General features: G+C 45.5%; 1 protein-coding gene across 2 annotated transcripts in view; it reads left to right on the top strand.

Annotated features, from left to right (window-relative positions):
* The window catches only part of mkln1 (muskelin 1, intracellular mediator containing kelch motifs), a 118,884-nt gene that overhangs the window by 33,248 nt on the left and 72,236 nt on the right, over window positions 1–13,400 (top strand). Inside the window, exons 6-8 of one of the 2 annotated variants that reach the window (XM_083660467.1) lie at window positions 6,880–7,072; window positions 12,561–12,677; window positions 12,915–12,980. In XM_083660467.1, coding sequence (XP_083516593.1) covers window positions 6,880–7,072; window positions 12,561–12,677; window positions 12,915–12,980 — 376 coding nt within the window. The remainder of the gene's footprint in view (window positions 1–6,879; window positions 7,073–12,560; window positions 12,678–12,914; window positions 12,981–13,400) is intronic. The other variant, XM_083660468.1, reaches the window with a different exon arrangement.

Genomic DNA, 13,400 nt, shown 5'->3' on the forward strand with positions numbered 1-13,400 from the left:
TTAACACACTGTGTTCAATAATACCGTAATTCATGTGTTAATTACCACTATCGACATCTGGCTCCCTGCAACCGGAACTTTAGCGTTACCAGACCGCAATGCCGATAGCCCACAATCCGAACCAGCTGAGCGAGGCGGTGTGCAGCGTGTCAGGGACCGGCTGGATCTAACCTCTCCCAGCCATTTTACCTCGTTCATCATGGGCATTCCTTCCTCTTCGAAGCTTGGTCCACAGAACATGTGGCCGGTGTTTTGTGCCTATCTTACCGGGTGTCTAAATGCACGACCCAGCAGGCCAGCCACCCCCAAGCCTCTCTCCCGGCCCGACACCCAGGGCAGCCCAGGGTCTGTCTGAGAGCAGGTCGAGGTCACTGGGGGCTGGGTTTACCCAGGCTACCACCACCCAACCCCTACCCGCCCTGCCCCTCACCTTGCCTGGGTCCCACACCTCCGGCCGAGACCCCTTCAGAACCTCTTAGCCGGGTACGGCTATTTCAGCAGCTGTAGTAGCTATCATTCCGATGTTGCTGCTCTGATATAGGCTATGCGTGTAGTAGCCCCGAACCAGACCAACTCCAACACATTCTCTGACGTTGTATCCACTGTGCATCTCCAACAGACATCAAACACTGGATGTATGTCTTGTAGGCTCTATATGCCAAGAACCACATATATATGTATGAGTTAAGTGTTGTGCCTCACAAGTGCCTATATCATTATGTATGAATTAATAGTTATGTGCCACATTTAGTAAAGTCACGACATACTTATGTATTAATTAATTGTTATGTGCCACAAATAGTAAAGTCACAACATACTTATGTATTAATTAATAGTTTTGTGCCACATATTGTAAAGTCACGACATAATGATATCCTCACAAATCATTAGCTGATGCTGATCATGAAATCACTTTTATACAGTATAGTCATGAGAACAATTCAAAATATATAGGTAATCAGTGAAGACCATCATTGGAGTTATAAAAGCACATTTATTTATCAAGTTTGTGAACATGTCCCCCCAAAGTCTGCCCTGGAGCAAGGACTCGCTCTCCAGTGCCCCTTGTCTGTATCAGCTGGGGGAAACAGTCTGGCCTCTCCCCTCTCCTCCCCACGGCCCGCGTTGCTCGATCTCTCCGGCGGGTCCAGCTCTCGTCCTTTTTCACTTGTGTTGCTCTTCACTTCCCGAACCAACGTGACTGTAGCGACAGGTCTCCACCATGCACGCACACACAACAAACAAGCTAGCTAAGCAAGCCACAAGCTAGCTAAATTGCTACGGCTAGCTACCTGAAACTCTAACAAACCCGCTCGTTCCTCTTGCGATTGGTATCCATTCGACACTGCCACCACCACTGTGACCGACTCTTTGCAGTTTGTACTCTTTGTAGAATAAGAACACGGAGGCAGCTGTTGATATTTGCAAAACGAACACCACCTTGTGCAACCCAGCTAGTTGCTCTCGACCACGAGGATAAGTGTCAAGAAAGACATGGCACACAAACAATTACTTCCGTTGCCTCAGCCTGCCATCAAAAATAAAAGCACGCAGAGCTCAGTGCTGCGTAGCTGGTTACAACATGAATTTCGACTTTTATTCTGAAAGTCTTGGCCGGAAACAATATGTTTTCTCGTGGTTACCTTGACAGTGGCCCAGCTACAATGGTGTCTGATATGAGAACATGTTGCAAGTCAGGATGTCAAACAAATAGCACGCTCACAGTGCGCTTTTAGCCTATTTCGGATTACCAGGGGCAAATCCCAAAGATACATGCAGCGGATGACAGATTGGGTAAACACATGGGCTCTTTTAGGCTACTGTCAATTTGAGTTTACCCGTGAGCACCAAGCATCAATCACTCGATCAGCCTGAGCCACGAGAGGAACCTCCATAAAATAGCGTAGCCTACACTACTACACTAGTAACAAGTAATCAGAATGATATCCTACTGATAGTATCATAGACTACAGCACAGTTCGCCCATAAACACACGCTTCCCAGTCATACATATAGCGCCAGTGTCTCCGCCAGGCCACCACCACTGACAAACTACCGTAAACAGCAGAGGCGACTCCGCTGCACCCCGAACGCCTCTTTCCAGCCAGCTAGGCACCGGTCAAACAAAGAGAACTCTCTTTCCCCGAAGTCGAGTATGTTTTCCCTGAGATGTCGCTCGGACATAGCCTGGTAAACCAGCCCGTCACGTGAACTCACATTTCATTTGGTTTACCAGGCTAGCTCGGACAAGGAGGAGCGTGGCTAGCGCATCCCGTCTTCGTTATGCAACGGGGGAAACTCAATCGATTTCCCGGGTGCAGGCGACTGGATGGGTGGTGGTAGTAGGGGGGCTGCCCTGGGTGTCGGGCCGGGAGAGAGGCTCTTAGCCTGGGTAGTGGTAGAGGGTGGCTGGCCTGCTGGGTCGTGCATGGCCCATTTCCACCGCTGGTATCAACGCGGTAGACACCCGGTAAGATAGGCACAAAACACCGGCCACATGTTCTGCGTCCCTGCAGTGGACCAAGCTTCGAAGAGGAAGGAATGCCCATGATGAACAAGCTAATGGCTGGGAGAGGTTAGATCCAGCCGGTCCCTGACATGCTGCACACCGCCTCGCTCAGCTGGTTCTGATGTGGGCTATCGGCATTGCGGTCTGGTAACGCTAAAGTTCCGGTTGCAGGGAGCTGGATGTCGATAGTAGGCTAATAATAATAATAATACATTTTATTTGGAGGCGCCTTTCAGAACACCCAAGGTCGCCTTACAGTGCATATAAAAACAGTTTCACGTAATAAGAACATATATTAAAAACAGGGCAAATTACAGCAGGAATAAAACATAGCTAAGAAGGAAGGAAAATGCAGATTGGTTGGGGAAAAGTGACATTAATAGTGGTAATTAACACATGAATTACGGTATTATTGAACACAGTGTGTTAATGTATGTGTTGATGAGGAATTAACTATGATGATATAGGCATAGCCTACTTAATTAATAGTAATTCATATATGACTCGGTGTGTTCATCAAACATACCTTTCATTAGTTGATGATGCGGTAAGCATCAATTAATGGCTTAATTCATCATGAGTTAAGCATGCATTCATGCACATGTTTGCACCAGTATTGTAAAGCGTTACCGAATTTTCTTACTTACTAAATAACCAACTCTATTTGCTTAAAAGAATCCATGATTTATTACTGAAACATGCGCATGGAAGCTTCCACTACATCCCAAATCTCGTAGCTGGCATACTTCCGGTCACAAGGCTGATCACCCTATTTAATGACTAAGAAGGAGGAGGTGGAGACTATATTAACATACAAGGGAGGAGTGTACTAAACCACTCCTTCTATCTTAATTTTGGATTATCTTACGACACAGGCAGACGGAGACAAGCAGAAAGACGAGCAGACGACAGTCAGGCAGACAGACAGACAGGCAGACAGAGACAGGCAGGCAAACAGAGACAGGCAGACAAGCAGACAGAGACAGACAGGCAAACAGAGACAGGCAGACAGAGACAGACAGACAGACATGCAGTCAGAGACAGGCAAACAGACAGGCTGGCAGACAGACAGACAGGCAGGCAGAGACAGAGAGACAGAGACAGGCAGGCAGATAGAGGCAGATAGAGGCAGACAGACAGGCAGACAGACACAGGCAGGCAGGCAGGCAGACGGACAGAGACAGACAGACAGACGGACAGACAGGCAGACAGACAGACAGGCAGGCAGACAGAAGGCTCTTTCACACACAGATCGCAGCAAAAAAGCAGTTTAGGAGTCCCGCAAAGCCCGCAGCCTCGCCACAGAAATTGCTTTCACACAGAGCCAAGCAGCACGGCCACATTCCCATGCTGCAGTGTACTTTCAGGTGAAATCCCCTGCTCCCGGATTGAAAGGCGAGCACCACTCGCATGGTGGGCGGACTCGCCTCAATATCAAAACGCATGCATCTGCTCCGCAGACCAACTCGCCACAGACAGCTATAGCCCTCTGAAGCTTATTATTATATCCGTTAATTTTACCTACTAATGTCAACATCGTTTGAGCATAAAGCCTAACCGCACGGAGCATTCCTCCTGGCGTCCCTGCAGTCATGATTGTATAGGCTACTTTTTTTACTTTCACTCGTGCACTTTCTTGCTACATGAGGTGATTTCCCCTGTCATTTTTTTATGAATGAGCTGACCATTCGCACCTTTTCCGGCTCGCTGCGACGACGCTTTCAAATGGAGGCGGGTTGCCAGGTAACCCGGCGCTGTTACTACCTACCGTGGCGGGACAAAAGGCGTAAAACAATTATCCACCAACGCGCGTTCACGACTTTCACATTGGAGGCGCGAATCGTATTTTCCGTGCATTTTTCGGCTTTCAAGGCCGGTGTGAAAGAGCCTAGAGACAGACAGACAGAGACAGGCAGACAGACAGAGACAGACAGACAGACAGACAGGCAGGCAGACAGAGACAGACAGGCAGAGAGAACAGAGATTTTTCTCACAGCGCAAAAAAGTGTCAATGTAAGAAACAGTGAAATATAAATATTATATAATAATAATTAAAAGCTCCTTCTACTTCTCCTGCTGCTCTGACCATTTCAGATTGAATTCAGCTGTCTAATGGAAATTTGTAATCATTAACCCATGTTCGTATAATTTAGTTAACTCCATGGCTGTACAGTGTTTCCCCTAGAAGACTTTTCAGGTCTGGAGGGATTTCGAAACGTACCCCAACGGTGGGGGCCCTCGCTGGCGACGCTAAACTTTTAGCTAACCTGTTCGCATCATAACAATGGCATACCAAGTATCATACTATTATATGGGATGCGATGCGAACGGTTGTATTATGGGATGTGCTTTTCCCAGGCAATGACACACGTTGACATGATTTGGAACAGCGCCGCACACTGGCACAATGCTCCTAAAAGCAAAATGCTTATTGTTTTGAATAATTTGGCATCTTCTATTACTGTCAATATATATATATATATATATAGATAGAATGGTAGGGGAAATACTGCTGCACATTACCCCGACAACACGTACAGTAGCAGAACTTTTATTCAAATGGAAACGGTGGTGCATTGAACCATGTTGAACCAAGCATGTTTTTTACCGGCCAAAATAATAAATTGCCTTTTGGGTCACGTATACGTAAATCTACTATCACTAACAGTAACATTAATACTAATACTTCATATGAAGACAAACACTAATGCTAATAACACCAACAGCACAACACTATAAGACAACCAAACATTTACAGTAATAGGCTAATACTAACATTAAACTACAAAACTACAGCTATACAATACTATTTATTTATTTTATTTAACCTTTATTTATACAGGGGAAAGCCCTTGAGAGCAAGCTCTCATTTTACCTAACGGAGAGAGAGAGAGTGAGGGTACTGTGGCACCTGGGAGGCAGCAGGGGGTTAATTTATTTCAGTTGAGATGGAGAGAGGGAAGGGGGGAGGGAGAGAACACCATCAGTGACAGCGTGCGTGAAGCAAAGTCAACACAGCTGAAAACAGCAGCAGGCAGATGAGAGGAGAGGAGAAGCCGCAGCAACACCAAAGCGTGATGGTACAAACATTACCCGCCACGTGGCGGACAGACCCCTGAGCGTCACATGCCAAATGCAAAATCTAGTCGCCATTGGCGGTTGGCGGGTGTTAATTTCGGGCCCTGCATGCAAGGAAACATGACATTCAACCCGGAACCCGTAGCAAAATGGTGCACACCATTTTTCCCCCTTCAATTAAAAAATATGCCTGCCGGGTGGATTTTTTCCATCTACCCGTCACCTGGCCGGTGAGTCAAAAAGTTAATTTCAGGCCCACAAGTAGCTTGTTTATTGGACAGTTTCTGTAACCTGTCATCCTGCCAGTTTTGAGATTTCCTATTCCAGTCCCTGTAACTTCACCTAAGCACGGTGGACTCGACTGCACTCTGCTGTTTACACTCTCTGGTCTACATACCACTTTAATAGCAGAATATGAGCCTCAGACCAGACTGCAGCTATGTTTTGTTGTGCTGGGCTTTCCAAAAATATGGAGCTGCTGGCTAACAAATGTCGACATCCATCTCCTCATACCATAAAGCCTTTTTGTTTTGGAGTCCTTTCCTGTAATTGGTTCAGATTACATGTTCACTCCTCCTAACCAGAGCAATCTAGTAAGAGAGTGGTGTCAGCGGAGGTCCAAAATGTGTGACTCAGTAGCCAATGAATAGCCAGGAAGGAGGCTTGCACTACTTTTGAATGCTAAAATAAAGCAGATAGTGTACAATTTGATTCTTTAAACGTCGGACCCTTTCAAAGTACATCACAAACTGTCCACTTTGCTGCAAATCGACAGCGCTGCTTAATCCAGAACCTCACTTCCGGGAACTCTTGAGAGTAAAAAAACTGGTCCATTGGAGTGAATGGAGATGTCGCGGCTCATCTACAGTATATACACGGTTCTGCTCCTAACACTGAATGTGAAACAGGGTGTTGTTGAATAAGGAAAATCTCCTTTTGAGGCCATAGATGCATGTATGAACACACACTCTGAGGCCGTGGGGTTAGATGCATGTATGAACACACACTCTGAGGCCGTGGGGTTAGATGCATGTATGAACACACACTCTGAGGCCGTGGGGTTAGATGCATGTATGAACACACACTCTGAGGCCGTGGGGTTAGATGCATGTATGAACACACACTCTTGAGGCCGTGGGGTTAGATGCATGTATGAACACACACTCTGAGGCCGTGGGGTTAGATGGGGAGAGCATTGTTGGTTATTTGAGTATCGTTAACGGTTGAGTAGAGGCACAGGACTGATCCATCCTCTATCACTGTCTCCCCGACCCCACATGGTACCCATGTAGTACAGAGAGCAGGAAGCTATCCGCCTTTGCCTCAAGCACTTCCGGCAGCATAACTACACGGAGGCCTTCGAGTCGCTGCAGAAGAAGACGCGGATAGCGCTGGAGCACCCGATGCTGACCCACCTGCACGAGCGGCTGGTGCTGCGTGGCGACTTCCACGCCTGTGAGGAGCTCATCGACAAAGCTGTGAGAGGTACCGCACTCAGGCCCACCAAACTTTCAGGAACTGTGAAAGGCTGTTGCAGAGTTCACTCAGTCAGTCAGTCAGTCAGTGAGTGATGGGTGTTTGGTGAGTTTAGTGGGAAAAAAGTCATAGCTAGGGATGGGAAGGTGCTAGAGAGTCGGGATTGGAGGGACAGGGGTAGGATTAGTGGCTAGGTAGTCTCGCAGTAGCCAGCCATAGATAGATATCTGCGTCTGGTGCAATGCACACCTCTTGATAAGTGGTTAACGACCGCGACACTAAGACCAAAACAAAATGTGGGACAGACATATGAATTGACCAGCCACAGATGCAACTCGTGGGGCAGTACATTTTGAACGATGCACCACTGCATGCAGAGAGCCAGACTTCAGTAACAGCCCCGCTAATCAGATTTCGCCAGGGGATTTCTCCTGGCAAAATCCGGAAATGCTGACTTGAGTGATTCAGAACCTCCATCGCTGGAAGCGTGCTGACACAAGACGTTGGGTCTGACAGACTCTGGCCATGTGAAACTAGTGGCTTTGGGGATATGGTAGGGTATGGGAGAGGCCCAAGGGATAGGAAGGTGGTAGAAAGTCGAGATTCAAGCAGTGGGTAGGTGGAGGGAGTGGCTAGGAGGATATGGATGAAGTTTGGGGGGCAAGGGGCCATAGGGGCAGTTCGCCGTGGGCTTACATTTTTGTGCTTGTTTTTAGATATGTTCCGATTCTCATACCTGAAGCTGCATATCGCCTGATACTGAGTATGATCCGATACCTATAGATATTGTATAGCTGTCACTCGTAGCACGCTCCGTTATCATATCGATATAGTATATTGAACTATTTTCTTGTTGCATTGATGAATAGTCTATGAATTGTCTATCGAATAGTATATATATACATGTGTATATATATATATGTACGGTATATACATGTGTGTGTATATAAGTGGGTTCGGAAAGTATTCAGACCCCCTTAAATTTTTCACTCTTTGTCATATTGCAGCCATTTGCTAAAAGCAATTAATTTCATTTTTTTCCTCGTTCATGCACACACAGCACCCAATATTGTCAGAAAAACACAGACTTGTAGACATTTTTGCAGATTTATTACAAAAAAACACTGAAATATCACATGGCCATAAGTATTCAGACCCTTTGCTGTGACACTTGTATATTTAACTCAGGTGCTGTCCAATTCTTCTGATCATCCTTGAGATGGGCCTACACCTTCATTGTGCTTAATTATATAGATTGGACTTGATTGGGAAAAGCACACACCTGTCAATATAAGACCTTACAGCTCACAGTGTAAAGTCAGAGCAAATGAGAATCATGAGGTCGAAGGAACTGACTGAAGAACTGAGAGACAGAATTGTGGCAAGGCACAGATCTGGCCAAGGCTACAAAAAAAATTCTGTTGCACTTAAGGTTCCTAAGAGCACAGTGGCCTCCATAATCCTTAACACGTTGAGTGCCAAGGACGAGATATCTCGTCTTACATAATCCAACCGTTGAGTGCCAAAGACGAGATATCTCGTCTTACATAAAAAAAATTTTTTTTTGACGGTGGGACATCAATCAACCCCTTTTACGTCTTCTATACCAATATTGGAGGAAGAGAATGTGTATAATCTATTTTACCGACCACTAAGTGGCGACAGTTCTCTCCAGACAGAGAGAAAGCCGAGCAAAAAACAGCCACGGGTCCGCGGGAGAAAGCCATTCTAATTTTCAAGGAAATAGCTGGGCGAAAACTCTTTCGATTTCACACACACACACACACACACACACACACACACACACACACACACACGCGCGCGCGCACACACACACTCGAGTACCTTTGCGCATAAATAATCACAGGCACGTGAGGTGGTTCTAAAAATCCATTTATCTCAAAACTCTCTGAAAATCTCTGAAACCATGCTGTACTCAACGGCTAATATCTACATAACTACTAACTCTACAAACTAACTCTTTTAGACAGAGAAAGCACACATTCTATTCTTTTTAGATGATTGGTGTTCACGAAGTCTTAACAGAAAAGAATCCTCGGCTCTTGTAAAATGAGCCAGAATCCTCAAAAAAAAACCTGGCACAACTTACCTACAGCATTGAAAAAACGGCTGGCACTCAATGTGTTAAATGGAAGAAGTTTGGGACGACCAGGACTCTTCCTCGAACTGGCCGTCCGGCCAAACTGAGCATCTGGGGGAGAAGAGCCTTGGTGAGAGAGGTAAAGAAGAACCCAAAGATCACTCTGGCTGAGCTCCAGAGATGCAGCGGGGAGATGGGACAAAGTTCTAGAAAGACAACCATCACTGCAGCCCTCCACCAGTCGGGGCTTTATGGCAGAGTGGCCCGACGGAAGCCTCTCCTCAGTGCAGAACACACGAAAGCCTGCATCGGGTTTGCCAAAAAACACCTGAAGGACTCCCAGACTCTGAGAAATAAAATTCTCTGGTCTGATGAGACCAAAATCGAACTTTTTGGTCTTAATTCTAAGCAATATTTGTGGAGAACACCTGGCACTGATCATCATCTGCCTAATACCATCCCTACAGTGAAGCATGGTGGTGGCAGCATCATGCTGTGGGGGTGTTTTTCAGCTGCAGGGACAGGACGACTGGTTGCAATTGAAGGAAAGATGAATGCAGCCAAGTACATTGATATCCTGGACAAAAATCTTTTCCACAGTGTTCACGACCTCAGAATGGGCCGAAGGTTCACCTTCCAACAAGACAATGATCCCAAGCACACAGCTAAAATAACGAAGGAGTGGTTTCAGAACAACTCTGTGAATGTTCTTGAATGGCCGAGCCAGAGTCCTGACTTAAATCCAATTGAGCATCTCTGGAGAGACCTGAAGATGGCTGTCCACCAACGTTCACCATCCAACCTGACAGAACTGGACAGGATCTGCAAGGAGGATTGGCAAAAGATCCCCAAATCCAGGTGTGAAAGACTTGTTGGATCATTCCCAAGAAGACTCATGGCTGTATTGGCTCAAAAAGGTGCTTCTACTCAATACTGAGCAAAGGGTCTGAATACTTATGGCCATGTGATATTTCAGTGTTTTTTTGTAATAAATCTGCAAAAATGTCTACAAGTCTGTGTTTTTCTGACAATATTGGGTGCTGTGTGTGCATGAACGAGGAAAAAAAATGAAATTAATTGCTTTTAGCAAATGGCTGCAATATGACAAAGAGTGAAAAATTTAAGGGGGTGTGAATACTTTCCGAACCCACTGTATATAGGGTTAAATATATATAGGTATACATACATGTGTGTGTATATATATATATATATATATATATATATTTAGGTATACATACATGTGTGTATGTACTGTATATATATAGGCGATAGACAATTCATCAATGCAACAAGAAAATAGTTCAATATACTATATCGATATGATAATGGAGCGTGCTATGAGTGACACGCAAACAGCCATTCAAACAGACAAATCCTAAAGTTCCCACCCGAAGATATTTATTACACAGCTGCAACACTCAATCTGTGTGTTTTAATTGTTGTGTTACCATTAAAATCTTTACCTGTGTGCTTTGATAAATAAGATGTTTCAAAATAATGTTGAATTTAACCTTTTTTGTTGTGGTTTTTATTAAAAATCTGTAATTAGAAATGATCAATAATTATCGATATCGACTGATATGAAATATTTGATATCGATACATTTTTTGGCTATATTGCCCAGCCCTACTGTATACTACTAACCCTAACCATGGCATGGATGTGATATGATGGCTTGCTATCAGGGCCCGAAATTAGAGCCCGCCACCCGCCAATGGCGGGCATATTTTAGCTTTGGCGTGTTAGGTTTGGCGTCTCTCCGCCACGTGGCGGGTCGCAAAATAGTCGTCATGTAATATTAAAACTGTGTGTAGCCGCCTGTGTCCACCAAGCGTCTTTTTCCGACTGTTAAACGCTGGGAGTGCGCTGCGGAGCACTGATCCCAGCCACAATATACAAGGAAGCAGTCTGAAATTAACATTAGTTCAGTGCGGTAGTATAACATGAGTGCTTCCTGAGGCTGTTCCATTCTGGCTCTCCCGTATAAGCTACCAAACGTGCCTCTGGAATGAAATGCAGTCTCAATTTAGCGGAGGTAAATTGACAGCCGAACGTCGGGCGAATCAATCAATCAATAAATCAATCGCTCGCACTTGTTGCCGACACTACTCGTATGATACAGTATATATGAGGAGATAATAGTTATCATGTGTGTTTTGGTGCGCAGCTGGCTAATAGGCTACCAAACATGACTGGAGTGGAATGGAATGCAGTCGTCAATTTAGCGGAGGTAAAAAGCATCTTTTAACCTCTGCTAAATTGACAGCCTACATCGGGCGAATTGATAAATGAATCAATCGCTCGCGCTTGTTGCCGACACCACTCGTATGATACAGTATATATGAGGAGATAATAGTTATGTGTGTTTTGGTGCGCAGCTGGCTAATACGAGTGCTTTGTGAGGCTGTTTCATTCTGGCTCTGCCTTATAGGCTATAGGCTACCAAACATGACTGGAGTGGAATGGAATGCAGTCGTCACTTTAGCGGAGGTAAAAAGCGTCTTTTAACCTCTGCCAGCCTACATCGGGCGAATTAATCAATGAATCAATCGCTCGCGCTTGTTGCCGAGCTATGATGAGGAGATGAATCAAAATGCTTACCACCAATAAAGCCGGAGCGGAGAACGAGTGCAGGAGAGCTAACGCAGGTGCCAGGTGTGAGTGGGAGAGAAAGGTGTGTAGCCCAAGTTGTGCGCTGTGCACTGAGACTGTCGCAGTTATTACTTTTAGCTGCGTTGTTTTTTTTACAACAATTTAAGCTCAAGATTGACTTGACATGTATTGAGTAATCAATCATCAATCAATATATTAAAATAATTTGCTTCAAATTTTACTCTGGCCTCTTATTTAAGTGTGTATTCTTCAACGTAATACCTTATCTACTTGAAATGTACTGAAATTTTTTTATATATATGGATATATGTGACACAAAAATGCGTTTTTTTTTTTGGCCGGTAAGAAATATGCTTGGCGGGTAGATGTTTTCCATCTACCCGCCACTGGCCGGTGGGTCAAAAAGTTAATTTCGGGCCCTGCTTGCTATCATTGTATGGCCTGGATCAGGTTAAACCCTTTGATTTCCGGAAAAATGGACGTTTTATCCGGGTGAAGCAACCTTTTTTCCAAGCCTAATAAATTACATGTGAACGGATCGGTCATAGACTCGCGTACTCGCCGAAACTCGATCCAGCATTTTAGGCCGTATCGGAGGCATTTCTGACACTGGTATTGGTATCGGAACAACTCTACCTTTTATGTTTTTTGGGAAATGACTGTTAAAGAATCACGTTTCTGCATGTGACAGTTGATTACAAAAAATATTTAAGTGTTTATGCCTGGTTTCTGCTGCGCTAATAGAAATTTCACTATGTTTGACCCTGTCCTCCCTTTTGCTAGACGGGTTGTTTAACCAGTATATCAGCCAGCAGGAGTACAAGCCCAGGTGGAGTCAGATCATCCCCAAATGCAACAAAGGTACAAGCGCCCAAGAGACCAACCGAGACGACATGAACAGTGAGACCATCTATTCAAGCAGGGAATCTTCCCCATCTGTCAGACATTTCACTTCTGCTGAAGCCTGTAGCCCTGCAGCTAAAGACCTCTCCCTCCTCTTTCCACCCTGTTGTCGGTTCTCCGCTCCTCCCACCGTTCCACTCATTCTCTTCTCTCTCTCTCTCTTTCTCTCTGTGTCTGTCACTCTCTCACACTCATACCCCCATCCTTCTCTCCTCCCTCGCCTCCTCTCCCCAGGTGACGGCGACGACAACCGGCCAGGCATGAGGGGAGGACACCAAATGGTCATAGATGTCCAGACGGGTGAGAGCGGCTCAGCGTGTGTGTGTGTGTGTGTGTGTGTGTGAGAGGGAGAGAAAGATGTCCAGATGGGTCGAGAGCAGCAGTGTTATGACTTGGCTGTTTCAGAAGCGTTATGACTCATATCCCCTGACAACGCAGAGATCCATCACTATTTAATCAAATCAAAACCCACCTTCCTGTCTCCTCCAAAACAAAACTGGCCCGAGGGTATTTCTAAGCAAGTGCCTTAACCGTGCTTATTGTTGTGGTTGAGACACACAGCTATTGTTTTTACAGCATTTGGCGATGCCTTTTGGTGGTGTACTTCCCCGCTAGCCATCTGAAAGACAAAAGCCTGCTCTGTGTGTGAGTGAGTGGGTGATGCAGTGTCTGCGTATCGTGTGGGAGCTGTGAGAAGGCCTTGCATCTCTCAGGTCTGTG

The sequence above is a fragment of the Poromitra crassiceps genome, assembly GCF_964638095.1.
Source record: "Poromitra crassiceps genome assembly, chromosome: 2".
Lineage (NCBI taxonomy): Eukaryota > Metazoa > Chordata > Actinopteri > Beryciformes > Melamphaidae > Poromitra > Poromitra crassiceps.